The sequence below is a fragment of the Psittacula echo genome, assembly GCF_963264785.1.
Source record: "Psittacula echo genome assembly, chromosome: 1".
Taxonomy (NCBI): domain Eukaryota; kingdom Metazoa; phylum Chordata; class Aves; order Psittaciformes; family Psittacidae; genus Psittacula; species Psittacula echo.
This window is the reverse complement of record NC_137735.1, coordinates 92,510,812-92,538,556: the sequence shown is the minus strand read 5'-3', so window position 1 is coordinate 92,538,556 and position 27,745 is coordinate 92,510,812. Positions and strand designations below refer to the sequence as shown.

The window sequence follows — 27,745 nt, the reverse complement described above, 5'->3', positions numbered from 1 at the left end:
AATATTTCTGTAATACTGATAGTTTGGTATTATTTTCTCTGTCAGTAAATGTAAGAGGAAAGTACTAAATGCTGCACAGTAACATGACTATGAATGAATCCTTCATTTTTACTTCCACGTTTTAGCTCTCAGCCTGCTCAACAGAAATTTTGCTGTTGATTCATAGTCTTTAAGTGGGATCGGTCAAACTGACTTTGCTAAAGGCAACAGCATATTCTGTTTTCTTGCATGCCATGCTCAAACTCCACAACTTCAGTGACAGCTGAAATACGCCACATAATTTTAAACGGTGTCCAAAATTGTTACAAACTAGCCAGTTCAGATACTGAACTTCCAAACTGGAGGATTCTTCTAGTTACTCTGATAGGTGTTATGTGCTATGTTTTATATTTAGTAGTTTATGTTTAAATCTATCTTTTGTGAAAAATGTAGCCTGAAGGCTAACACTAGCGGTTGTGGATGGGAGTAAAGATTTGGCTTCGATACGTTAAATGGCAGCTGTCACCTCTTTTGCCCAAATGTAACTATTTCACTAGGTCTTAACCACCTTTGGCAATGGCCAGGTTTAAGTTTAAGAGGGTCTGTTTGTTGCTTAAGTTCCACCTAAAATCCTGGGAAAACAATATTGAACTTTCTCCTGTTCAGTCTGCTGATTTTCCCCATTTGCAAACACAGGCCAGAGGGATCAATAAATAAAGAGAAAAAACTCTTGACAAAATAGCTAAGCAGGATAAAAGATAGAATCTACCATACAGTGATAGCACTAATGATTTCACAGTCATCTGCTGTAGTGGTAGTGCTTGGCCAGCAGCTTGCTTTCCCCTCCTAAGGTATCCTTCACTCAAAATATAGGATTCTCATGTCTTGCAGGGCAGCAAGGCCTCATCAGCTTCAGCTTTCCCACACACCATTAAAAAAATCCTTTCACAAGGACTTATTTCCTACTTTCTAACCTTTGTATCCTGTGCTGAAAGTAAATGGCCTTAAATAAGGCTAACACTCCTCAGGCACAGTTAAGAAGTCTTAGCTGGCCTTGACTCATCTACAGTTCTACAGGTAGAAAATTTCCTCGTTTGTGCTAAAAAGCTCCCTTTTGAGCAGAAATGTTTCTCAAGTACAATGAAACAGCATATGCAAAACAAATATTCTTTAGGCCTATCTACTGGTCCTTTCCATTCCTCGTCCCTTTGCTCTGCCGGTTGTCAGACAGACTCTTTCTAGTCTGACTTTCTTTCCCCTGAGGAATTCTTGTGGTGGGAGAGAGTGCCAGAGATTTTCTTTCACTTTGGGCCTCAGCCACCAGCATTACCCAAAGTTAATGTATATTTAATATGATACAGCCAGTAACCCTTTCTGCCAACTTCTGATCATACGCCAGCTGAAGAATGCTGCAAAGTTATGTCCTCTAACTAAACCTCAAAGCCCACGTATAAACTCCTGATTAGTGGTGGGTGAGATTACTCGGGATGTATGTATATACCCCTCTATTTCTTTGCCAGCTGGAATTCTTCCATGCTGTAGGATATCTGCAGAAGCAGGCTCCAGAGAACCTTCTGTTTTTGCAGTACGTGCCTAAGGCAAAGCTACCAGAGGGTTTTTCCTGGTAGCTTCATTCCCTGCCTCAAGCAGTCATGTTACACTTCTGTGCGTGATTAATTGTTGGTTGTGATTTACTGGGTAAATTATGGCATTTCAGTGACGGGTGTAAGGGGATCTTCGTGTATATAGTTGTACATGAAACAATTTAATGGTTTAGGTTTCTTCAGGAATACGCTATCATTTCCATGGAAGTCTGCTTTTTTGTTTTGTTTTCTTCTTTCTCCATGGATCAGCAGAGACAAGGAATACTGACTGTAATGAAGTTTCCTCTCTTGGAAAGTCTTTTTTTGTTTGTTTGTTTCTGGTTTCCCCTCTTTGGTGTGTCTTTAATTAATTAAGGTTTATGTTCATCAGGTAGTATAAAGGTCAAGACATTAAGGGATCCAGAGGGAAATGATTGAGAAGGTCTTTCTGAAGGTGACAGCTCTGCCTTGTAATACAATACTATTTCTCATGGGAGTGGGTGGGAGGCCTGCCTAAATTTGCTCTTCCTATCCTGCCAAATTCCCCAAATTGCATAACTGTGTATTCTCCTTACACAGTGGTACCCTTGGCATCCCTAGTAAATCTGCAGGGAAGCAGTGAAGCAGCTGGAGGCTTGAAGGTGGACCAAAATTGGTAGAGGACAGACTTGGTTAGCCAAAAACCAAAACAAACTCAAACCCACAAACTGAATTACTAACTCTCCCATGTATAACAGAACAACACAATACATATTTAATAACATACACTATTTTGTTCTAAATGCACTCCATCTAGGAAAAATAAGTTTATCGGGATAAGCAAAGGACCCATGGGGAGTTCATCAGTTCAGTTTCAAGTCACAAGATGTGTTTTACTTGGCTTTGGAGACTTCTTGTGCAAGATTAATGTGAAACTGCTGAAATGCAAACTGACAAAAAGACATATTTTTACTGGTTGGTGCTTTTTCCTCTGTGCCATTATTTTCATCAGGAGGCCCCATCACTGCCTTCCCCATCACCCCTGCTTTAGACTGACAGGCGTATGAGGTACTTCTTGGTTTCTGTGAGGAAATGAAAGAATTACTATTAGAAAAGCAGCATGACCAGTGTACCTCATAAGGATGTAACACTGAAGGCTTTCATTTTATCACTACACTGAATCAGAAGAGAAGAATTTGGACCTTCTTAGATGGGAGTGTCAAACATGGCTATCCTAGGGCAGGTCTTGCCTGAGTAAGGAGGGTAGATTTGTCTCCTTTGGAAAAACATATATGTTTCTTTAAAGTTCAGGTAGCCAAATTTATTACTTTTGAAGCTTTGCTAAGCTACACTGGATCCTACCTTAGCCGTGTATACTGGCTGACTGTCATTAAGACAATAAAAAAGCAAGTACACCCGCAGAGTATTTGACAATCCTGCTTTAACTGTCTGTGTACAGCACCTTAAATAGGCTCAGTACCATCTCGGAGATTGTTCGAGAGAGATCGGGTACTAGTCAGCATGTGTAAGGGGGAGAATCTGGCTCCAAATGGTTTCTTTTTCTCTCCTTGCTACAGGAACTGGAAAAGACAAGGGTGTGTGGGCGGGCCTGGAGTCCCTCCAAGGAAAGTGTGAGGCCTTGGGCAAAACAAATCCATCAGGTCTCTCATTTCTTCCAAATATAGGTCTGTTCTGAGCAATAGCCAAGCTCAAGTCTAAACTCCACATCCAACCATTTCAGAGGGAATACATGAAAAAGACCCTATGGCCTACAGAGTCTGTCTACAGAAAATATTTTGATAGCTCTTCCGCTCTGGCATTATCTTCCAGTTAAAAAGAAAGAAAAAGAAAACACAGAAAACCGGAGCACATGGTTCAATTTTCACTGTAAAACAACTGATTGATGAAAATCATACTTCTGAAAACAATCTGTTGTGAACTATCAAGCATTTTTGCCTATGCACCAATTGGCAGGAATAAGACAGATAAATTATTACAATATGTAACAAATTGCTCTGAAGAGAAAGGGTATTTCTCTGTGTATGTATTAGCAGGATGAGTAGAATTAAATCCATGAAAGTATGCTGAGAGATCATTCTCCATCACAGCAGAAAAACACTGGAAGCAAAGGAACTCACTTCAGCTCTGTCACTATCAAAACAGAGTTTATGATAGGCAAGTGTTCTCCTGGAGTGGAGCAGAAGAATCCTGGACTTAAAAAAAAAGAACAAACTTGGGATGTTTCTGTTGTTGAGTGGAAGAGGTTTCAGAGCCATTTTTGCCAAGATACTTCCAAATTTTTCAGGCATCACCACGTATTAATAAAATGGAGCAATTGCAGCAGCTCCCTAAACCTTGAATACTCTGTTACTGCCCATGGTATAATTTTCTGAAGTGCTTATATACATGAAGATTTAAGAGACAAAATCCCATTAACTTTCAATAAGACTTTCTTTAGAGCCTGGCACATGGACCAATTACAGCATCTGAATTGTTCTGTTGTGTCTTTCTGTGTACAATCTCCTATCCCACAGCAACCAGCTAAGGCAAAGATGATGACTCCTTTTCTATCAAGAGCCAAAGCACATCACATTTACCTCAAACTTCATACCCTGTACACTGGCAGTTAGTGGATAGCCATGGATGAACCTGCTGTCCAATCTACTTTTGAGAAAAATAAGTAGAGCTTCTAATTTGCACAAGATACCATGACACTTGTGGATCATGATCACTCACGCTGAGCCATGAGATCCACATTGCCTCTGTAACCTGTACCAACTCTGTCTGTACTGCTGCTAACGGGATAGGGAATCCTAGGCATGAGTATTGTTGTCTTTTCCTCAACTAGTCTCTACTTGTGGATAATAGAGGAAAGAAGGGGACGCAAAGAGCATGGAAGTCTGGAAAATGTAATTATGAAATTGATTCAGGAAACATATCCTGTAGAGTGTAGATCAATTTCAGACACATCTCAGAGAGGGACTGGAGAGGGAGCAAGATGAGTTGGAGCACATATCTGATATTGTTTCCACAGCAAATCTATATGGCTGCTAGTGGTTGATCTTAAGTTTTGCACCAGATGTTCCATAGATTTGGCCTTTTGTTATTACTACAATCATCATGACATCAACAAGAAACACAAAGCATAGCTTGCTTTTGAAGTTCTTCAGGGGTATCTGAAGATGAAATACTAATGGGACTTTATTTCTTAAAGGCTTCTTCAAAAATCATTCCTTACTCTTAGATTTCCTTTCCAGGATCCAAAATTCCTTTTTAAATTAAGCATCCTTGTATGTGACAGAACCAGAGTATCATGGGCCTATTATTTTCTGCTTTTTTTTTTTTTTTTTAGCCAAGGGACAAACATTTTGAGAAGTCAAATATAACAGGAAATTATTTTGACATATTTGAAGGCTACTGAATGAAATGAGCATCTAAAAAATAAATAGCGAGCAGAAGTAAAGGGTTCCTTTTACAAGCTTTTGCATTTGCACATTGTAAGGGAACCATTCATAGTTTGTGAGCACAATAGCTGATAGTAATTGCTAACAGAAACGAGCTAACTGCAAGGACTGCTAACAGTAGGCAGCTAGCCAACCTAAAAAGACTGTGATCATGTCATTTAAGCAGCAAGTAAAAGACTGTGTAGCAGAAGAGTTACTGCGCTATTCTGTGACAGATAACTTCAAAAGGTGGCAGGTGAATAAAAAAAACCCTGTAAGAGTCCAATGATAACAGATAAATACACTCTGAACAGCTGTAGCTCATATCACCTACCAAAAACTGGAGTAATTTGGTCTTCCTTGTCATTGAAATATACTCAATAGGAACTACTGTGGCTAAGTCAGCAGCCTGAATTACAGTGAAAAGATTAGCTTAACAGAGCCGTTTTGTGGCTTAAAAACTTTCATATGCAACTACAACTTCGTCACTAAATCTTCAAGTGCTGGAGCCGTCTACAAGTATCTCAGTGCCAGGTGAGTTGTACTGCTGTAGTTTTAAGAGATGTTTTCAAGGGCCAAGCAGAGGTTTTTCAATTCCTCTTTCACCTGACAGAGTGCCTTCTTGAATTTCTGAGGTGTGTTCATAACCTCTACACTGCTGGTGAATGGGTTGTAGTGCAGAGAAAAAGGCTTCTTGATCTTCATTGTGTAGTTTCTGTGGAGGGAAGAAGACAGAGCTGCCAATTCAGAATTTGTTTCCCAAAGTGTAAAACCTGCAGGACCTGATTTCTTAGTATGTAGGCATGGACTTGTTGGAGAGCAAAGGCTGCTGTGACACCTCCTCACTGTTAACGTTGTCTGGTGCAGCACACTCTTTCCACGGCTGAGCTCCTTGCAGCCCAAAAGATCTGCAGTGCCTGCTTTTCAGTGTGGCTGGCTCAGACTCGTCTGTGCTCTTACAGCTCTACGCTAGCACAATTCAGAGTTATTACAACCACAAGCTGAGGAATGCAGGAACACAGCATGTCTGCTGCCTTCACTTCCAAGAAATAACCTGGAGTAGCTCTGCATAAAATTCGAAAAACCTGTTGATAGTAGGTATCTTGGACTATTTTTCTGTCTCTATTAAAAAAAAAATAATCATGATTTCTTGCCATCTTTGACACTGTTTACATTAAGTACATGCTGGTAGGAGCCCCCTGTACTGATGTTGCTTTATGTTTTTTATTCTGACAGATTCTTGTGCCTTTGGTTATTTTGAGCTACTTTGGCTGCACAGCTATCTTGAAAAAAATGTATGAAAAAGCTTCAAGTCTGAGAATGGTGTATTCCCTATCCTTGTAAGTTCTTTTCAGGTTTGCCTGAGTCAAATACTCTTTAAAGTCTTCTCATTTCTGCCAGTGAGTTCTCAGCCACATTTTTACACACATTAACAACTGACTGCGAACTTTCACGTTTAGAATGAATGGCCTAAATTGCTATTGTTATAACCCCAGCAGACAGTGATTCTAGCGAAGAGGTGGGGGGAACAGGGAAATCTGGCCCAGGTTCTCTTCCTCTAATAAATTCTTTATTTCAGCTCCTACATGCTTCCTCCTCAGTAGCTCCACAACCAGCCTCCTGCCTCCAGCCAGAATTGGTTATGTTGTTCTAACGGTTTGAGATGAAGGCCAGGATTTGAACTCTGCTTACTTTAAAAAGAATAAATCTTCACTGCATAACACAGTCAAAGAAACGCATTTAGAAACACCTCTAGCTAATTTGAAATAATGTTATTCAAGTTGCAGTCAGCTACTTTGTAGAAATTAGATTGCCTGTGAATGCTGATTCTGCATTCCTGTGCAGATATAATCAGAGGAAAAAGGCAATCTTGTTTTTAAGACCCCTGCTGATCCATGTTAATTCCTAAGTCTACCATAAAATTTCTGTGTGGCCTTGGGTAAATCAGTTTTCATGACCTCTTATTTGTATAAACTAGCACACAAGCACCCCAACTGTTGGGCTGCTCTCTATTCTCACTGTTCAGTTTCAGATTTTACTTCACAAGTTGCTAAAATGAGGTACTGCTAAGATGAAGCATGAGACAGGGAATAACAATATATAGTTATGGTTTTCTGTGAAGCTTTTCTGAGATAAACAACCTCATGTTTACCTTTGTTGTGAAAAAGCCACTGTGCTAATGAAGTGCACAGTGAGATAGCCTGGCATGGTTAATGCAGCCGAGGTGGATGTATTTGAGATTAGGATTCAAGCCAGTGTGCCCCCCTCAATGAAAACACCTACAAATGCTACTTACTGAAGCTTGGCCTTGGCATCTTCCAGACTTTCTGCTATGAAATAGATAGGTTGAAAGGCTTGATCCTGATAGGGGTGAACTGCAGTCACTTCTGGATCAAAAGGCTTGTACTCTGGCTTGTTGGATAAAGCATACTTCGCAATGGGAACAACACAGGTTAGAGCAGGTGAATGAATGTAGCAAGAACTAGTGCCCACATAGCTGTGAAATGCTCTTTGCAGAATAGTTGAAGTAATATCAGGTCCTGTTCTGTCACAGGTGAAAGCTGCTTTTCATAATTAGCAGTTAATAAACCAAATTGCAAACAATTTTTAAAAGAAAAAAAAAAAAAAAGAGAGGAAACCAAGAGACGTATTTCCTGCATTAAAGTGATGTATGACTTGGTACCAAGGCCACATTCTCAGACAGGGAGGGGAAAGTCTATGCCAGTCCCGAAAACTGAATATCTAGAACAAAAAATAATTTCGTGCTACTTTTTTTCCAACGAGTATCATAGAAGATTCACAGACCCGTGCAGCACTATTTCAAAGTCCCCAGCCACAAATCTCACATTTCCTGCTGCAAGGAAGAACAGACAGAATGCTCCTGGTATTTTTTGCACAGCTCCATGCCAGTTAAGCTGCCTAAAATCTTCCCTGAAATCCAATATATAAATGTGCACTATACTCTGAGCATGCATGTTTGTGTTTTGGGCCCACAGATGATGTTCTATTTTTTCTTCTCAGGTCCTTCTACATTGTCCCCTTAGGCAGACAGGAGGATTATGGAAGCCTCTCGTGTCCACACTGCAGTCCATAGGCACAACTATCATTTGTTTACACATACTGGAGATACCTTTAAACCAACCAGCACCAGAGCTGGAAACTGTGTGGTTGCTCAAGTATTGGTATTGGCTGTCTAGTACATGCACAAAGTCCTGGGAAAACAGCACAATTCAGGCTTGAAGTGATCTCCTGCATGGTTTTCCTGCTCCTGAATCCTGAGTGAGATAGTTTAAAGCTAGCTCAGATCCAGTGACAGCAGAACTGCACTGTAAATGTGCTAAAACCTAGTTTGGTCTCCAGTTGTCCAAGCTGGGGAGTGCCGTGGCCACTTCAATGAAGTGTCCTTTGTACAAGAACATGCTGTACAAAAAGGGAAAATGCAACTCATTCCAGTCAATACTGAGACTTTTCTTTCCACCTTCAGCCTGTGCAGTGGACCCCACCCACCTAGGGACAGCCTTTTAATACCCACCTATTCTTTGAGATCTGCCTGTTTGTCTTTCTGTCTTCTTCCCCAGTCTTCAGAAGCCACCCTTCATTGTTTGATGATCCAAATGCCAATTCCCATGGTACCTGTATATAACTAGTAGATGTGCATGACGCTTCACAAGACTTTCAACTCAATCTGCTAACTGGAAAATGCAGACAGTACCTTAAGAACAGTTTTGGATATTACACTGAACGAACTTGAACTCTCCATCACTGGAGGCCTGCCTTAACCAGTAGGCCAATTTGCTGCAGAAGTGGTTCAGAAATTAATACAGGGCTTTAAAAAAAAAAAAAAAAAGAAAAAAAAATTACATATATATAAAATGCTAAAAGATCGTGTTCTTCCTGTTCTTCATTTGCAGTGTGTAATTGAAGAATAAACCTTGGAGAGCACTCTTACAATCTAAGATGGATGGTATACACAAACATAAGGCTGCTCTTATAATCTTAGGAGCTCTGGGGACTAATGGGAAAAGATTTCAGAAACTCAGAACCTGACAGGGGTCCCACTATGCTGTCAGTGTTGAAGCAGAACTGAAATCCCATTGATTTCAGTGGAAGTTCAGCTTAAAACCGAATGGCCTTCAAGGCCTCTACAAGTTAAGTACTTCTTGTGCTGCAAGAAAAGCATATGTAGCACTGAGTGCTGCCAGAAGTGTGGTATGAGCCATAAGATTTTACAGTATGTAGGACACAGTCCAGCTGAGTGTTAACAGGAGAAGCATTTTGGATAATGTAGAACAGCTGACAGAATATAGCGAAATAAACAGTGCAATACTGAGAGCTGTTGGAGAGGAATTCTTACAGTTCAGAGGAGGCAAGGTTGGCCAGCAGTCAGATCCATTACAACTACTCAGTTTAGACTTGGTATGGCTATCCTGTCCCTTCTAATACCTAGCTGCTGTCACTAAATTATTTGTTAAATAATACATATTCAAGTGCAAATCACATGCAGAGGATGCCTAGCTCTACCTCTTATCCTCTGCCCTTCTCCCATGTTATGCCCCAGTTTGAGCAGAACCAGCCCACAGAAAATGACCACCTGAAGCTGAGTTCAAACTGGTCAGAGTGGGTGCTCTGGAGAAGAGGAAAGCATTTTGAAGATTTCATAGTCAGGATGTGGTTCCCTGGGTTACAGTCACACACCCACAGATGGTCGGTCCAGGCTGCAGTTCAGAGATGTTCCCAGGCTCCTTGCTGATGCTAAGTTCTCAGATAACATTAGCTGGACATACTGCTGCTCACCCTCTCCAGCTGGTTAGATGTTATCTTCTTGTAGCCAACCACCTAGCCTTAGTAACTCCTGCCGTTATTGCCTCCTCAGTGTTCATCCTCCTGCTGTTCCTGGCTCTGAAACCTTCAGTAATGAGGAAACTTCTTGTTTGTGCAGGTTGCTGCAGCATGTCTCCTTCTATCACATGAGCTGCAGTTAGTCTGCCTGTGCCAAATACGCTGATCAGCTAAATCATATGGAACCAAGTTTGAGGCCTCCATGCAGAAGCCCTCATCTGGACCCATACTGAGAAAACAGACAGATAATTATAAGGATGGACAATGGCTTTCTCCCATGCAGTAGCAAAACTTATCTAGAGCTTTCTCAAGAGCCAGGCTAAGACTGCAAAATGAGCTTTGTAAGAAACTGAAAGATATCAATAAGCCTCACTATCTTCTAAACTTCATCTTCTCTAACAAAGCTGCCTAGACACTGCTGCATTTCTAAAAATATCCCTTCTATAAAATAAGCATTGCAGTACACATATTTCCTCTCTTCAGCTGAGAAAGAAACAGTTGGTATACATTTTCAAGTTGTTAGCAGGTGCTTAGGCATGGGACCTCAGCACTTTACTCATACTGCCACTCTCCATACTGAAGTTAGAATCAGATGCTTATGCAGTCTAGAATGATTAAATGTAAACATTTTTTTATTTTGGTTTTGTTCCAAATAAAAACTTGTGAGATAAATCAGCTGTAAAAGGAAACTTCAGCACTTAAGACCATGGATATAATTAATCTGTATACAAGAAGTTTGAGATGTTCAAGGTGAAGTGCACATAATCCACTAAGCTGCTGTTCCAAAAGCTATGTGGTGATGAACTTGCAGAGGTCACATAGTGATTGTACAGGGCAGACAGCCACATTGTTGGTGAATTGCTTGCCTATCTTCAGACTGTCCTAGGTGTTCCATGCAAGATGGACACACTTTTGGAAGCAGGGTAATCTTTCTTCATCATCTATTAAATATGTTATCACATCTGCATGTAATTTCAGTAACGTGATGGACGAAGACTTAGGTGGACTCAGCTGTATCAAAAGTTTATCCAGCAGCATTACTCAACAACTACTGATGATAAAAGAATCCACCACTTATCAACTCAAGGACACTTCCACTGTTAACCTTAGTGGTAAGGAATTAGAGATGCAGTTATACTTTTGTGTTATATAGCACAATTTTGTGAACAAGCAGTTCTTGCCTACCACTTTAATCAAAAGCAGGAGAGCTAGTCAGTGTCTGGTGAAGAAAAGGGTAGAAAGAGAGAAGAACAAGTTTGATACACTCAACTCCAGCCACCAAATTGAACATTTCTGATGTGACTTTTACCTTCATCTGTGTCAGAATTAAACACAAAAAAGGAGGTAACATCACACAGACAGATTCTGTGGTGCATGTTACTATGAAAGCTACGTAAGTATTGGAGTCATTATTTTAGTATCATGTTTAACATGTAAATGCATTTAAAACTATAAGGTATTCAGGCAGGCAGAGTAGAATAAATGTTGCCTTGAACTGTGCTTTGTCACTGGATTTTTTTAGTTTTATCAGGTGGACAAAAGCAAGCTCTGCAAATCATATGCCGCAGAGTTTACACACAAAAGTCTCCAAATTGCAAGTGTTGGGAGAAAACCAATGCTAAACTCAGCAGGAAGGTCAACATCTGGGAGGGTTCCCCTTTCTATATGTTAACTCTCAATTGCCCCTCTGTAGGGACTCCTATTATAAATGTCTTGAGATATGTTAACATGCAGTTTCTTCCTTCTGTCAATTGACTGGGAAGCTAGCTGACCTGTATACCATTAGGAGAGTTTTGTAATATGTTTTTTGTCATAACAATCCAACTATCTCCAGTTATGAGATTCCAAGCTGTGCTAATCCTGCAATGGTTTCATATGAATATATCATGTAGCTGGCTGTTAGGCTGCTGTGTCTATGTGTTAAGCTTAAAATATATCACCCATGAAAACAAATAGTTTCTGGTCTATAAAAATGCTTGAAAAGAATGCTTTTTTATTTTCCTTTGGCTCTTACTAATTCCAAAAAATCATCTATTATCTGCACAACCCAAAGCAATTGAGACCTACTGATACCAGTTTATGTCTTTTAGCTTCAGGGCTCTGTGAAACTGAGGACAAATTACTACCTCCCCTATAAGCTGTTTTTCTGAAGGAGGGGAAACCCATAAGCTTTTTGTAAAGGTGTACAGCCCCTCCTTCTACAGTTAATCTTTTCAGGCAGGACACTGTCAAATCTGTGTACACAGATTTTAATCTCCATAAATTTAGTTTTGAAACGTATTTATGAATGTAAAATACTAAAGCATTTTCGTTTTGTCAGAGTCTGTGATATTTGCAATTTCTTTGCACTTTATTCTGTCTAGTCGATGACTTTCTGATTCATATGTGAATAAATGTCAATGGCACGGATGAAGTATCAGAGCTCATTATAGGCATAATATTGCCCTCTAGTGTGTAACTCAGAAAGGTACACGAGTTTGATGGTAAAGTCAACTATATTAACTGGCCAGGAACACTACGAAGAAAATCTAAAGCTTTACAGGATGTTTGCTTTCACTGCATTTCATGTCTTTAGATGAAAGACAGGTACAATCCTACAGTAGTTTTTCCCCTACTCCGTAGCTTCTGGGAAGGAAGAATTAATTTCTTTGAAAAAGAAAAATCTGTATTTTACATCATATTGGTTTGTGTGAGGAAACAATATTTTGTTTTTACCAGAGATTTCAGAAAACGGGATTATAGAAATCTTTCAATCCTGTGCATTTGATACATACCATAAGCTCCCCATATGACGAAAGCAGTCCTGCCCCGTAAGCTTTGATTGATCCGTTTTGCTTGCAGAGACTAAACTCCACGGTGAACCAATAAACCTGGTAATAAGGACAACTTGTGAGAAACAGTCTCAACAGTCAGTTAATTTTTAAGCTTCTCATTTCTCCTTTAATTTTCTTTCATCCTTATATTTTAATGTCTTTTTATCTTTAAATTTTATTCTTGTATATCTTAAGAAAATTATTTTTTCTCTCAACACATGTAACACAAATTGTAACACATATTTTTTCAAAACTTGCCATCCTTCCCATTCTCACTCCCCTCCAAAAAATGAAAAAAACCCCAGTAATGATAATTATATGGGTACATAAAGACATAAAGTCCTAATCCCTTCTTTCTTTGGAAGATGTTACAAATTACCTTGCAACCTCTTAGACCTGAGTTTCATTACAGTCAGTGGAAGCTCAACCCATAGTTCCCAGAAGGACAGGCAGACCCCCACTGCAGGTTCAAGACCTTAGGAAAGATACTCAAAAGGGCAGCTTCCCTTCTCCTTTGTCTGTGTGATATCATTCAGAAGAATTGAAGAATGACTTGTCCTTTAGCAGCAATGTGCCTCTTAAGTTTATACCAATTATATCTTTATAATGTTGAAATATGAAAATAAAGATATGTGCCACTGGGATTCTCTTGCAATAAAGTATGCTTAGGAGCATACTTCCTTTACCTGCTGGATAGCAGTGGGATAAAAGCAACGCTTGGCTCTGCCAACCTGTTAGCCCTTCCCTTATTATAGCATCTAAGGAAATGGGCAGTAAAGGACCAATTCTGGTCACAGCCTGACCCCTGAGCAGCTGGATAAATGTTGTGCAAAAGAAAAACATGGAAAATATGAGGCATTTGAAGAATACGGCTCTGTGTCACAACTCTTCAAGGCTCTTTTAGGGACACATAGCTCCTTGCTGCCTTGCACACAGGGCTTGACCTTGGCTTCAGTTTAGACATAAGTATTGCATTCTCAACACCCTTCTCAAAGAACTGCAGGCAGGTTGTAAAATAATGTGAAACTCTATGCCATTCTGTCTGTTCTGCTGCTTACTTTCTTCTATTTCTTTCTCCCACACTCTTTCACATCTTTTAATTTTGATGACTTTGTTTTAGCCTGCAAATTTACCTCTAGGCAAACAGCATGCCAGGATCTTTCTTTCTGCAGAAACCTAAGATGCCTTCTCTATAGTACATCTAATAATACTGCATTCTAACTGTGTTAATAATCTTAATTCTTATTATTTCAGAATGAAAAGTCTTTCAAGTATCTCCTCATTTAGCAGAAGGTCTTTTTGTCTGGAGAATGAGACATAAAAGGAGGAGGAAAAATTCTTTTTAACGTTATCTTAGATATCCTGAATTTGGCTTTTAGTTAGTGAGGTTCTTTCAACTCTCACTGTTTTAACAGGATGCAAGACGCAGTACTACTGGCATTCTGGAGACAACATGAACACTGGCAATTTCCCATCTCTTGTGCACCATGAGTTGGGCTGGGGGATGTGAGGAAGTTCAGGAGTGACAGTCTCCTCCCATCTACCTCCTTTCCTGAATGAGCCTCATCCAGCTGGGGGAAGGTAAGGCTCCTTTCCTCCCTTGAAAAAATCATCAAGACTGAGAAATAGCTATCATTATAGCAAAAACAAATGATGTGGCCTCCAGCCACTTTCAGAATAAATCAGGATGGCAGCAAGGGGCTGCATGACTTGTTTTGGCAGATGTATACAGCCTAGTGACTCAGAACTGAATGACAGTACCTGCTTTCAAATTTCTTTTAAGTGCTCACCTATTTTGTGAGTTTAATGACTATGGAGTGAAACAAATTCTGACAGTTCTCTGCACCTTATGTAGCAGAAAATGCAGGAATCAGGTAGGGTATCCAGTCTATTAGGTGAATCTGGAAAGTGAGTTGGCTGATATTGTAGTAACTCAGCTTCAGCAGTATATTCTTACAGAAGCAAAAAGAATAAGCATTCCCTCAGGTAGAATCACATGCTTCTGGGCTCTGCCACAGGGGCCCCAGCCCCTGCTCCAGCCCCTCCCTAGACTGTGCATGAGGAGAGACAATACTCCTAATTCTCCCATTTTTGTAGCTAATCTGAGACACTGGAGAAGAGCCTTCCCTGCACAGTAAGGGATAAGCAGTGAATCGTTTGAGTTTTGCCTCGTATTAAACTGCCATCTGTACTTACTGTGGCTAGTTTCTCAATCTCCGCTTCAGATGATCCAAGAGAAGCCAGTCCAATATCCTAAAGCAAGTAAGCAAGCAGGCAGTGTTACACTAGTGTGATTATTCAGCCCAAGGGAGAGAAAGAGGGGAAGGGGGAGGACCACATCATTTCTAGCATGAATAGCATGAACTATTCATTGTTTTTGTCACCCAAAATGACCTTCCATGGCTTCCAGGATGCCTACCTCTCCCTGGCCCCCAGCTACATACCACTGGGAGCAACATTAGATGAGTGTTTAATCCTCAGTGTTCTCTGTGTAAAGTTAACTATCTCTTGTCTTAATGCTGGACTATCTGTGGCAGAGATTTATGGGAAGGCATGAGAAGGAAGGACAGCAAGGTGGGTTTTGTCATGGCCATTACCTTTCTGTGTTTCACTCTCTTTCTGACAGCCCTTACGACTGGGTCAGATCCATTCAGTGAGGATTCAGTTTACTCCAGTCTGTGCTCCCTGTTAATTGTTATTCTCACAATAAGAATCTGTAGATGTCTCGTCTTAAACTATCCTGGAAGCCATATCATGCAGCAAACAATCAAAATTAGGGCATTTTCTCCATTCATCATCTCATATTGAATGGAACAAAAAAGAATTTTCATGGGGTGAATTTCAGCTGTGAAAATACTTTGTGAGGAAAAAAAAAAGTGAAATGTGAAATTCATTTAATGTGATCCCATGTTGTATAATCTGTGTTATAGATGAAAAAAGAGGAAAGCTGAAAGTTTTGAAATTCTATAATCTCTTATTTCTAATGTGTCTTCTGTCCTGGTACTGAACTGAAGAGGTTTCTTCCAGAATAAATTATAGATCACTAGGATATTTTAAGTAGTATTCATCTGAATCTGATAACAAACAATATATATGTCTAAAATGGAAACTGGCATGTATCCTAGTCAATAGAATTGGAAACCACATTATATGAGGTGAACTGGCTTTTTTTTTTAAGATATTCTGACAGGGACCTATATCGTGTGACCTTTCTGCTCTTATTGCCAGTTTCCACACTGGCCACTGATTGATAAGCCTAGAATGTGAGTTATCTTCCTCCCTCAGCTATGGTTTTGAGTCACATTCATAGTTCTGAAGTCTTTAATTACATGAGGTCAGTGAGTTCACTTGGGTCTGACACTCACTGCTCATACTAAATAGCCCCTTTGTGTACAAAGAAGCCCTGTTTCCTTTTTGGAGCCTCCTGACCAGTATGAGCAATGCTGTGAGAATCTGATGAGTTGTAAGAGGAAAAACAACTCTAATGAATGACATGGCAATGGACACAATTAAAGTATCATGTGAGATAAAAATGTACATCCAGAGACAGAACCAGCCTAGGGGCTCGATGGCTGTTGTTGGTTAGGTTCATGTGGTTGTAGGACAGGAAACCAGAGGAACAGCATAGTCAGTACAGCTCAACCATGCAGCACCGCAGAGGCTCCACTGGCATCCTTCTGCAAATTGACATGGCCCTCCCACAGAGAAGTCCCACATGCACTGGCTATCCTTCCTTTTACACGATATCCACAGGTAGCAGTGCTACCGCTCCCTTGGAGTAAATGTCTCTCAGAGTGCTGCTAGCCCACCACCTGAGGCTGCGACTCAAGTCTAAATTAGTGTTTCAAGCACGGTGAGCTGCATGCCTTTGACGCACAACTGGACTGCCAGCCAGGGCAGTTGGTTAAACAGCCAGCAGAACAAGCTTCTTACCTGTGAGAATTGGGCAAACTCCTCGTCAGCTAGCATGGGAACATGACCCAGCAACTCATGGCAGCAGTCTCTGGAAAACAAGCGACCTTTATATTTAGTAAAGGTATCTTTTCCTACCCTACATGAACTTCCTGTGAAGGACTTTAGCCAATAGATCCACAGAGGGAACAAATGTGGGAGCTGCTCCACAGTAGTTGCCTCCATACCTGGCTTGGCTCTGGAGGGAGCACGTCAGAGCATTCTCTTTCACCATGGGGATCTAGCTACTCCCCACTGCCTTGGCTATTGTCTCACTTGCAATGGCACGGGCACCAGTCTCCTATGTCACAACATCTTTGAAAGGCTCCTGTTTTGTCCCAGCATACAACAAAACTGTCTGTGTGAACTTGTAATTTCTCATGAAATGTAATTGCTGTTGTCTGGCCAGCACTTACTGGGAGAGTTTCGCAGCAAGCAATCAAACCCCAGCAGATGGTAACTGAAGGCAGGATGAAAAGATTAAACCAGATATTCTCCAGTCTCTTCCTTCCCCAGACAACTTTGCAAGAGAGACAGAGATCCACACCCTCTCATGCATGACTTCCCCTTCTAACTCTCCAGCTACCAGTTTCTCAAATTGTTTCATTCTGTGGACTACTGGATAGACCTCCAGAGTGATTCCCCAAAGAATCATCCCCAACACATTCAGAAGAATGAAATTGTTCCAGGGCACCAAACTTACGGTTCTGGGGAATGCATAGGAGAAGAGAAATGCCTTATATACTGTGTGCTCTGGAAGACACGAAATGCCAGGCTGGCAAGGAAGTCACGAGCAGACAGCAACCCTGCCGCTGGTCTCAGCTGGAAACCTGTTCTCTCTGCAAAGGGAAGTAAGGCTGAATTTAGGCATTTCTAGGCTTAACTACACAGCACACATACTTCAGGTTACCAGTTTCAGAGGACTCTTGTGCTCTGTTGCAGTAGCTCTCTCTTCCTAAGCACAGTAGGAACATCCTGGCTTATCATTATCAACATGCCCCTGTGTGCTATGAGTCCAATTACTGCAACATCAAATCACTTAGCCATCCATCCTACACTTATCCATACCACCTACCCCAGTTTACATTTTTAGCATATTTATACACATTTATCTACTATGTCACACATATCAGTGATATGTCTGAGATCACGTATGATCCTTACGATCAAGCACGGGACAGAGCCTGTGTTTTCAGTCTTGGCTAGTCTATTTGTTCTTGGATTCTCTCTCTCATTGCCTATACAGTATTTGTAAAACTAAAACAGGAGTTGGATAAGAGATGCATCCCACCCCTACCCTTATCTGAGAGCACCTGGCTCTTCCCCAATACTAGGTTATTCTTTAGCCCCCTCCTGCAGACTTTCTTATTCCTTACACTGAAACCCCTAGTACCTTGCACTGTTGAAGATGGAAGGTGGACGATGGGTCTGCTCCAGTCTGTGCAGTTCTTCCATTACTTAATAAGCCTAGTTCAACATATCTCAGTGGCAGATTTAGAGCATACTATTCAACTTCATTTCCCTTTATCAATGCATGCTCCATATGTATAAACTAGCTCAGCACTAGCAAAACTTGTTATCTATTTTATCTTTCTGTACTTCATTAGAATGGGGACACACAGAAGAAAGAGCAAACAGGTCCTTGTCAGAGATAAGGGTGCTGGAATTTGGCCTTAACCATTTAACGTTAGCTTCCATCAGTGCTTTCACCTATTTTTCCCCTCTGGGTTTTTTTTTTCCCCATTATGTTTGTCTAGAACTAACTACACAGTCTCCCTGTCATGTGATACTACGTGTTTTGCTTTGCATGTGTCCAAAGAACAGGACCAAAGGATGCAATAATTTGGAACCATAATTTCAACTATCAGTGTTACTCCAGGACACCCTGCTTTGAGAGGTCTTTTAAAGATGACTAACAAAATATCCAGCCCTACGGTCAGTAGAATACACAATCTACATTTCCGTGGGAAACACATTGGTGGTCTGCAAAGCTAAGAAAATTGAAAATCACTGCTTTAAAAGAGAGCCAATGATAGCCTTTTTGAAGTCCTATATTCAAAATCTGTGTTGCATTCTTAGTTCCCATAAATGACATTTCATCTTCTTTAAAGCATAAAACTACATTGAAAAAAAATCAGAAATGGCTTTATTCTCCCTTCTCTGTCCATATTCTATTGTGTTATGAATCCTGGAACCTAATTTATTTTATGTAAACAAACAAAAAAATCCCACCCAGAAACCAAGCCATTTACAAGATTTGGGTTGGTTTGGTTTTTAATGTTTCTTCCGGCATTTCTTGTCTTGCTCTGTCTGGCAATCAGCACTTCTCTCGTTTATATAAAAAAAGAGAGAGAGAAGAAAAAGGAAGGGGGGGGGGAAGTGAAGGCTTCACTGGAAGAATTAGAAGAGACAAAACATCTGAAGTGATACAGGACTTTAGTGGACAGCAAGAAATGCTTCTACTTGACAATGTGAGGCATAGGTGGTTAGCATTTGTCATGGTTATCTTCTATTGCTGCACCAAATTCAACGGTAATGCATACAGAACTACCTCAAAGCTGAACATCAACAAGACCCATGGACATAATGTCTTCATCTTTTTTTTTTATGATGAGCAAAGGCATCAGAGTTAAACAGGGAATCAGAAGAGATTATAAGGCAGCTTATTATTCTCCCCCATCTCCAATTAATAAAGCAGAGTGTTTGAGGGAGCAGACAGACTATCAACTGTGCTTCCTTTGGCACTGATGAGGACCTGGCACAAGAAGGGTACTCCCTTGCTGCTGATGCCATACTAAACCAATCCAGAGGAATGTGAAAATCTCAGAATCCGGTCATCTTTGCGTTAAATTCTGAGTCTGAGTAAAGTGAAAACTGCAACAGCTGAAAAACATATCAGATGAGAACTAAGCCCTATGTTAACTCAGTTTTGGAAGGACTATGAAAGAATCTAGGAAAATTTATATTGCTTTAGCATCCATGTTGGAGGAGCAGGAGGGAAAATGAAAATTACAGCCTATGTTCCCTGAGGTGCCCTTTTAAATATAGGCCAGTGAATCAGACAGTCTGCTGATGGAACAGACTTGGCCAGTTGTCTTGAAAAGCCATAGGAAAAAGTTATCTGCTGGAGGTAATATCTGCAAAATCTGAACTTCTATTTCATTACTGCACAATAAAATCAGCAATCAGCAGAGAACTGGGGGTGTGGCTGATTGGACTTGCTGCCTAAAGATCTATGAAATAAAAATGAGTTGAAGAAAAGGTCTTGAGCAGTTGACCTAAAGTGATCTATAAGGCTTAATTCTTGGCCTGAAAAACTCATGTGTATAGGCCTGTGCATTGTAGTGTCAGCTTACTTGAGTTCACTGGCTGTAATTTCTTCCAGCTGCAGAGGACAATGAATGCCTAAATCCTAACATCTTTCCTAGAAAGAAATATGTGCTTAGGTTCATCCAGTTAACTCTTTAGAAAAACACTTGCCAGGTTGAACAGTTACATGGCTAACCATTTAAACCCCCTTTAAGTAATTATGAAGTACTTATAATGTAAAGTTCATTTCTGTTCAGACCAGTCTCACTAGCAAGTCACGTAACAGTAGACAGATCTTACAGTTCAACTTGTATTGAAGTTAAAAGGAATAACTTGTTTCAGTTCACAGATACTGCTGAGTAAAAGAGAAGATGGATGTTTATCTGGCTGTGAGGGCTGGTTATAACATGATCTCTTTCTTTCCAGAATATGCCCCCCTCTCTCTTTCTGCATCTCTACAGCTTATTAAATTCAAAGCTGTGCTAGGGGGAGGTTTTTCAAAGATGCAGCAGGAGAGATTCACACTGGACATACATTAGAAAGCATTTCTTAACCAAGAAGGTGGTCAAACATTGAGACGTGCATTCTAGAAGGGTGGTCGATGCCCCAAGCCTGTCAGTGTTTAAGAGGCACGTGGAACATGCTTTAACTTTTGGTCACCCCTGAATTGGTCAGGCAATTCGACTAGATGATCATTGCAAGTCTATTCCAATTGAATTATTCTATTCTGTTCTGTTCTATTGTATTCTATATAAAGTCTTAGCATCACGTATGCTAAAGGATGTGCCAGTTCTTAGAGGCAGTATTTAGCAAAGATACTTGCTAGGATTTATGTCCTACATAGGAGAGTGGGGCAATTCAGGGCTCTCCCAGAGCTACCTAGTGACTGGAGGAACTGCCCTATGCATCTCCACACAGGCTGTAGTTGAAATACATCCACTGTATGCCAAGAAATTTTGGGAGACACATTGCAGTCTGTAGTTTGGTCAAGGTTTGATTGGTTGAGCACTGCAGCACAGTGATGTGTTGCAGTGTTCAGCTGTAAGACAGAAAAGAGCCTAAGCACACAGCTGATTGATGAGTTGGAAGGAGAAAAAAATCTCTCCTTGCTAACACTGGTGGTAAGAGCTACCCAAATTAGTAATAAATCACTACTTATAACTCATTATAAATCATACCCCTCATCCAGTGGCTGCTTGGCATGAAGCTGTCTCTAACACAGATTTTACAGACCTCGCAGATGCTTCTGACACAGGCTGAGTTTGTAACAAAGGGACCTTGCAATAATGTCAATCTTCTTATTAGAGGGAATCATCAAAGATAAGATATTAGGTCAAAGCCCTATATAATGGAACTAAAATAACTTTAGCAGCCCAGTTAATATAGGAGGGAAGTAAAATGGATAGTTGAATAGAAAGGAAAATACATAATGCATATGTAGAAGAATCCCTACAGCCATATGTGATGGTGCTCATGGGAGATGCTTTTCATATGCCAACCCTGTGGTTCCTTACACTAAAGGTGCAATAAAAACTTTGTCATTGAACAGCTTAATCGTCCCTAAAAAATGGCAATGTCTTAGAAAACTTCAGCAACGGAAAGCTCATTCAAGCATCACCTACTGGTACATGGAGCAGGTCACTTGATTTCCTGAATATTGTATTTAAATTTAATTTAACTTAAAGGTAAGCCATACTTTTTATTATTTATTTCATCATAGTGATCAGCTGTCCTCCTTTCTCTGGCAGATCTCCTTATTCCTGAGAAAGAAGAAAACTTTAAAAGCCTGCCCTCCTTTAGTCGTTCTTGATAATGGTAAGAAAGGTCAATTGCTGAGGTGAGCAGTTTGAGAGAGGACGCCTTCAACACCTGAGCAGGGGGAAGCTCAGCGTCCAGGAGCCTCAACTCAGAGAGGCCAGAGCCACCGAGGGAGCCTCGAGTCCTCGACAGGACTTGCCCAGGAGCCGGCAGCTCAGCTGACACGAGCAGCTGACTCACAGGGGGCGGAGCCACGAGGAGCGGCACCAGCCCTGACTGAGTAAAAGCCCCCCCATGGGCAGCGTCGATTGGAGGAATCGAGGCAATTTGCACGGCAGGTAGCGCGGGCAGGAGAGTGGGACGGTGAGCACTCGTCTTATGACCAGGGCCCAGTCGGGAAGCTGTGCTCTGAGTGCCTCGGCGGTGGCCAGCTTAGGCACCCAGACAGAGCCCGTGAGAGGGGAGGCTGCAGTTCTGCAGTGCAGAGCTCGGAGTGTAGAGAGTGCCTGCACTGGTCTTGTGAGGGGAGGGTGCGCAATGGGCAGGGCTGCGCTCGGTGCTCCCTGTGGAGGTCCTTCTGCAGCAGGTGGCTGAGCTGCGGGATGCTGTTAATAGGCTGCAAGATGTCAGAGAAGCTGAGAGGAAGCAGGACTGCGTGCTCCAGGCCCAAACTGTGCTGAGGCCTCAAGCGTCCATTGCAGCTCATGGAGGAAAGAAGGAGGCTGTTAACCCAGGAAGCTGGGAAACAGCAAAACCCCAAAAAAAAAAAAAAAAAAAAAAGGGGGAAGAGGACAATTAAAAGCAAGGGGCTTCCTCCTAAATCTGTTGTCCCCACGCAGAACTGTTTTGCAGTTCTGCAGGGTAACACACTAGCACCACGAACAACCAGCTGATGCACTGCTAAAGAAGATCGCTACTGGTGCCACCAGGAAAAAGTGGCAGGTCGTAGTAACAGGGGGCTCTACTTTGAAAGGAACAGAAGCACTCATCTGTCGACCTGACCCGGTCTCGAGGGAGGTGTGTTGCCTACCAGGGGCACAGATCAGGGATGTTGCAGAGAGGCTGCCTGCTGTAGTAAGTCCCACTGACTATTACCCACTTCTAGTGATTCATATGGGTGCTGGTGATACAGATAGCAGTAGCCTGGAGAACATAAAGAAGGACTACAGAGCCCTGGGAGAGGTGGTTAGGGGCTCTGGAGCTCAGATTGTCTTTTTGTCAATTCTCCAGGATACACAGGAGGACCCTAAAAAAGGCTAGAAGGATTGGCCAGGTTAATAAATGGTTAGAAGGGTGGTGCCATTGTCAGGGGTTTGGGTGTCTTGAACATCGGACCCAAGTTAGTAGGCCAGGTCTACTGGGGGCTGGTGGAGCTGGTCTGACAAAGAAGGGGAAGAGTGGTTTTGGTAGGAGGCTTGCCAGGCTGGTCAAGGATGCTTTAAACTAGATGTGTTGCGGGATGGGGGCATCGTTCCATCCCAACACACCCAGTCAGTTGCCAGCACCTACAATAAGTGCTTGGAGCAATGTAAAGATATTCCAGCCGCTCCAGCCAATGAGCCAGCTTCATTTGGGGGTCGGCTCAGATGCCTCTATACAAACGCCCGTAGCATGGGGAACAAGCAAGGAATTAGAGATGTGTGCAGGTCTACAGGGGTATGATATAATAGGCATCACAGAAACATGGTGAGATTGCTTCTATGACTGGAGTGTTGGAATGGAAGATTACAGGCTCTTTAGAAAAGACAAGCCCCGCAGTCGGGGAGGGGGAGTTGCTATTTATGTTAGGGATAGGCTGGAGAGTATGGAACTCTGTCTGGCGGCGGGTGAGCAGTTGGCAGAGAGTTTGTGGGTCAGGGTTAAAGGGAGGACAGCAATGGGAGACATTACTGTGGGGATCTGTTACAGACTGCCTGATCAGGAGGAATCTGCGGATGAAGCACTCTACAGACAGATAGGAACAGCCTCACACTTGCAGGCCCTTGTTCTCATGGGGGACTTTAACCATTCTGATATCTGTTGGAGGGACAGTACGGCCCAGCACAAGCAATCCAGGAGGTTCCTCGATTATATGGAAGACAACTTCCTTCTGCAAGTAACAGAGGAGCTGACAAGGAGAGGTGCCATGCTTGACCTTGTGCTCACCAACAGGGAAGGGCTGGTTGGAAATGTGATGCTCCAGGGCAGCCTTGGTTGCAGCGATCATGAGATGGCCAAGTTCAAGATCCTCAGGACAGTGGGAAGAGCGTACAGCAAGCTCACTGCCCTGGACTTCAAGAGAGCAGACTTCGGACTCTTCAGGAACCTACTTAGTAAGGTTCCATGGGAAATAGCCCTAGAGGGCAGGGGGGCCCAAGACTATTGGTTGTTCAAGGATCACCTGCTATGAGCTCAGGAGTGTTGCATCCCAACTAGAAGGAAGTGCAGCAGGAGGGCCAGGAGACCTCCTTGGATGAATAAGGAGCTGCTGATAAAACTTAGATGGGAAAAAGAGGCTTATAAAAGGTGGAAGCAAGGACAGGCGGCCTGGGAAGAATACAGGGATGTAGTTCGGGAAGCTAGGGACGAGGTTAGGAAAGCTAAGGCCCAGTTAGAATTAAACTTGGCCAGGGATGTGAAAGATAACAGGAAGGGATTCTTTAGGTACGTTGCATAAAAGACAGACTAGGGACAACATAGGCCCCCTCCGGAAGCTATCAGGAGAACTGGCTAGCCTGGATTTGGAGAAGGCTGAGGTTCTTAATGACTTCTTTGCCTCAGTCTTCACTGGTAAAGGCTCTGACAGCACCACTCAAGTTTTGGAAGGCAGACACAGGGACTGGGAGAATTAAGACCTTGGGCCCACCATAGAAGAGGATCTGGTTCAAGACCATCTTAAGAACCTAAACGTACACAAGTCCATGGGACCTGATGAAATCCATCCACAGGTCCTGAAGGAGCTGGTGAATGAAGTTGCTAAGCCACTGGCCATCATATTTGAAAAATCATGGCAGTCAGGTGAAGTTCCCAATGACTGGAAAAAGGGAAATATAACCCCCATTTTCAGAAGGGGAAAATGAATGACCTGGGGAATTACAGAGCAGTCACTCTCACCTCTGGCCTGGCAAAATCTTAGAGCAGATTCTCCTGGAAGGCATGCTAAGGCACATGAAAAACAACAAGGTGCTTGGTGACAGCCAGCATGGCTTCACTAAAGGGAAATCCTGCCTGACCAATTTAGTGGCCTTCTATGATGGGGCTATGGAACTGATGGACAGGGGTAGAGCAGTTGATGGCATCTACCTGGACTTGTGCAAAGTGTTCGACACTGTCCCACACAACATCCTTGTCTCTAAATTGGAGAGACATCAATTTGATAGGTGGACCACTCGGTGGATAAAGAACTGGCTGGATGGCCGCATGCAAAGAGTTGTGGTCAATGGCTCGATGTCCAACATCGACCAGTGACGAGTGGTGTCCCTCAGGGATCAGTGTTGGGACCGGTTTTGTTCAACATCTTTGTTGGTGACATGGACAGTGGGATTGAGTGCGCCCTCAGCAAGTTTGCTGATGACACCAAGCTGTGTGGTTCAGTTGATACGCCAGAGGGAAGGGATACCATCCAGAGGGACCACGACATGCTTGTGAGGTGGGCTGATGCCAGCCGTATGAAGTTTAACCATGCCAAGTACAAGGTCCTACACCTGGGTCAGAGCAATCCCAGGCATGGCTACAGGTTGGGCAGAGAAGAGATTCAGAGCAGCCCTGCAGAGAAGGACTTGGGGGTGTTGGTCGATGAGAAAATGAACATGAGCCGGCAGCGTGTGTTTGCAGCCCGGAAAGCCAACCATACCCTGGGCTGCATCAAAAGGAGCGTGACCAGCAGGTCAAAGGAGGTTATCCTGCCCCTCTACTCTGCTCTCGTGAGACCTCACTTGGAGTACTGCGTACAGTTCTGGTGTCCTCAACATAAAAAGGACATGAAACTGCTGGAACAAGTCCAGAGGAGGGCCACGAGGATGATCAGGGGAGTGGAGCACCTCCCATATGAAGATAGGCTGAGAAAGTTGGGGCTGTTCAGCCTGGAGAAGAGAAGGCTGCGTGGAGACCTCATAGCAGCCTTCCAGTATCTGAAGGGGGCCTGTAAGGATGCTGTGGATGGACTCTCATTAGGAAACAGCACGTAGGTCAGCCTATCAATCTTATGTGTTCTTTCATCTAAGGCCACATCTTCACGCATTTACAGACTAGTACCACAGCCTTTTTGCTCTCCTGTCACAGCTACACAGTAGGTATCAAGGATTTTAGTGTGGCAAATTGGACTAAGACAGAAAAAGCAGTGTTGTTTCAAGGTAGCTGTTGTCTTGACTCCTGGAAATCATTTCTTCTAGCAAATATTGCCATCCTGCCTCATACAATGGAAAAAAAGGAGGACTTTAGAGGTATGTACCTGTATTTGTGTTTGGATCTCATGAACAGTGTAGCTATAGAAGCATGAAACATAGCCAAACCCCTAGAAAACCTGTGTATGAAGTCATGCTGAGCAGTGTGCTGTGTGGCTGTACTGCTTCTAGCCCTGAGATTAGCTGGGTAGTGCTACCATGACTGCAGCCACACACAGAACAAACACAAGCTTACCTCCAGCTTCATACCTAGATATGCCTGGTACTGATGCCCTGTGCTACAGCTCTTCTTGCATGAGGGAACCCTACAGCTAATCAGCTCAGCTCAGCAGCTTGGGTCCTATGAGATGGCTTATATGTGTATGTGGTGCACAAACATATCCAGGAAACCCTAGAATAAACCGTGGTTCATCATGACTGACCTTTTAAAAATCTGGAGACGTCCTGAAGTTGAGGTATGTTATTCTCTTGGTAGCCACAGTATTTCTCCAGCTGCTGAAAAGCGTCCAGATACTGCGTACAAGCATGAGTAGGGTAAAGGCCTCTCAGCTTCCTGTACACTTCTCTCCTGAAAAACTAAAGCCATATAGCATGACCTGCCTCCATAAAGCAGTACTTATCTGCCCTATCTACAGAGAGGCATAAACCCCAGCACAAGCAGTGGTCTAAAAATATGAACTCAGGGCACTAGTTCCAAGTTCTTGGAAGCTGATGCCTGGGTGGATGTAGTAAAGCATAAGGGTTTTTAGTTACACTTTTCCTTCAGAATTTGGGTTCTGTTCAGCAAATCTGTTTTACCCCTTCCTACACTCTGCCTTAACAAGAGGATCCTGATTTAGAAGTGTTTCTTGCTTAGGTATAAATGCATTGGAGGTACCAGAGAAATCCCAGAGAGAAAGTTGAAGCTGTGGCCCTCTCCATGTTTTGCAATTTAGGGATGAAATGAGCCAATTATTCCCTCCCTTTCTATGTTTGGTTATAACATGAAATGCTGGTCCCTCCATCTCCATGCTGAAGCCTAGCCTATGTTTGATTCTTACAAACCTCCTCCTGAAAAAGCACATTTTCTGATACTGAAGAGTGATATATGGACAGGCAAAGAGGTTCATACTTTTGCTGTTCAAAATGCCTGGCATGGGCTATGTATTTGAAAGACTTGCCAATTTCTTGAAGCATTTAGCCCATTATACAAAAAGAGACCAGCTGAAGAAAAATATATATAACCAGATTTTGGCACAGGCTTCAAGCTTCTCCCAAAATTGATGGTGCTTGGATTTAGAGCTGTGGTTTGGAATATATTTAGCTGTTGCAAAATAAACAAGTAGTAATAGGATGGCAAGAAACCTTATAGAAATGGTTATTTTTGTTCAGACATGGCCCTAGGGTGTTCATAATTTTATAAACATTGTTTTATGAAAATTGAGATCATTCTTGGAAATGCTGGGTACGGAAAGTGACCTTTTGTTGGTTTTGTATTGTATTTTTTTTTGTGATGCTATTGTTGCTATGGAGGTGATAGCCGATCCCTGGTAATGGCTCTCTTCATTTATATGAATGTCTTACACAGTGTGGGACTAATGAACCAGAATGAAGGGGAGAAGGAAAACCTTAGGAGGAAAAAAAAAAAAAGAACAGAGGAAAACAGTGGCTGCTGTCACTATTGCAAAAGCCACAGGAGACTGGGCCATTTCCATAGAAGAACTAGGAAA

General features: G+C 42.2%; 1 protein-coding gene across 1 annotated transcript in view; it reads right to left on the bottom strand.

Annotated features, from left to right (window-relative positions):
* Positions 1-5,539: 5,539 nt before the first annotated feature.
* LOC308216895 (tyrosine 3-monooxygenase-like) overlaps positions 5,540-27,745 on the bottom strand; it is a gene marked incomplete at both ends in the record, with an annotated part of 31,864 nt that continues 9,658 nt past the window's right edge. Inside the window, 7 exons of the mRNA XM_080609605.1 lie at positions 5,540-5,699; positions 7,281-7,414; positions 12,598-12,693; positions 14,833-14,889; positions 16,570-16,639; positions 17,291-17,426; positions 26,459-26,604. Coding sequence (XP_080465731.1) covers positions 5,540-5,699; positions 7,281-7,414; positions 12,598-12,693; positions 14,833-14,889; positions 16,570-16,639; positions 17,291-17,426; positions 26,459-26,604 — 799 coding nt within the window. The remainder of the gene's footprint in view (positions 5,700-7,280; positions 7,415-12,597; positions 12,694-14,832; positions 14,890-16,569; positions 16,640-17,290; positions 17,427-26,458; positions 26,605-27,745) is intronic.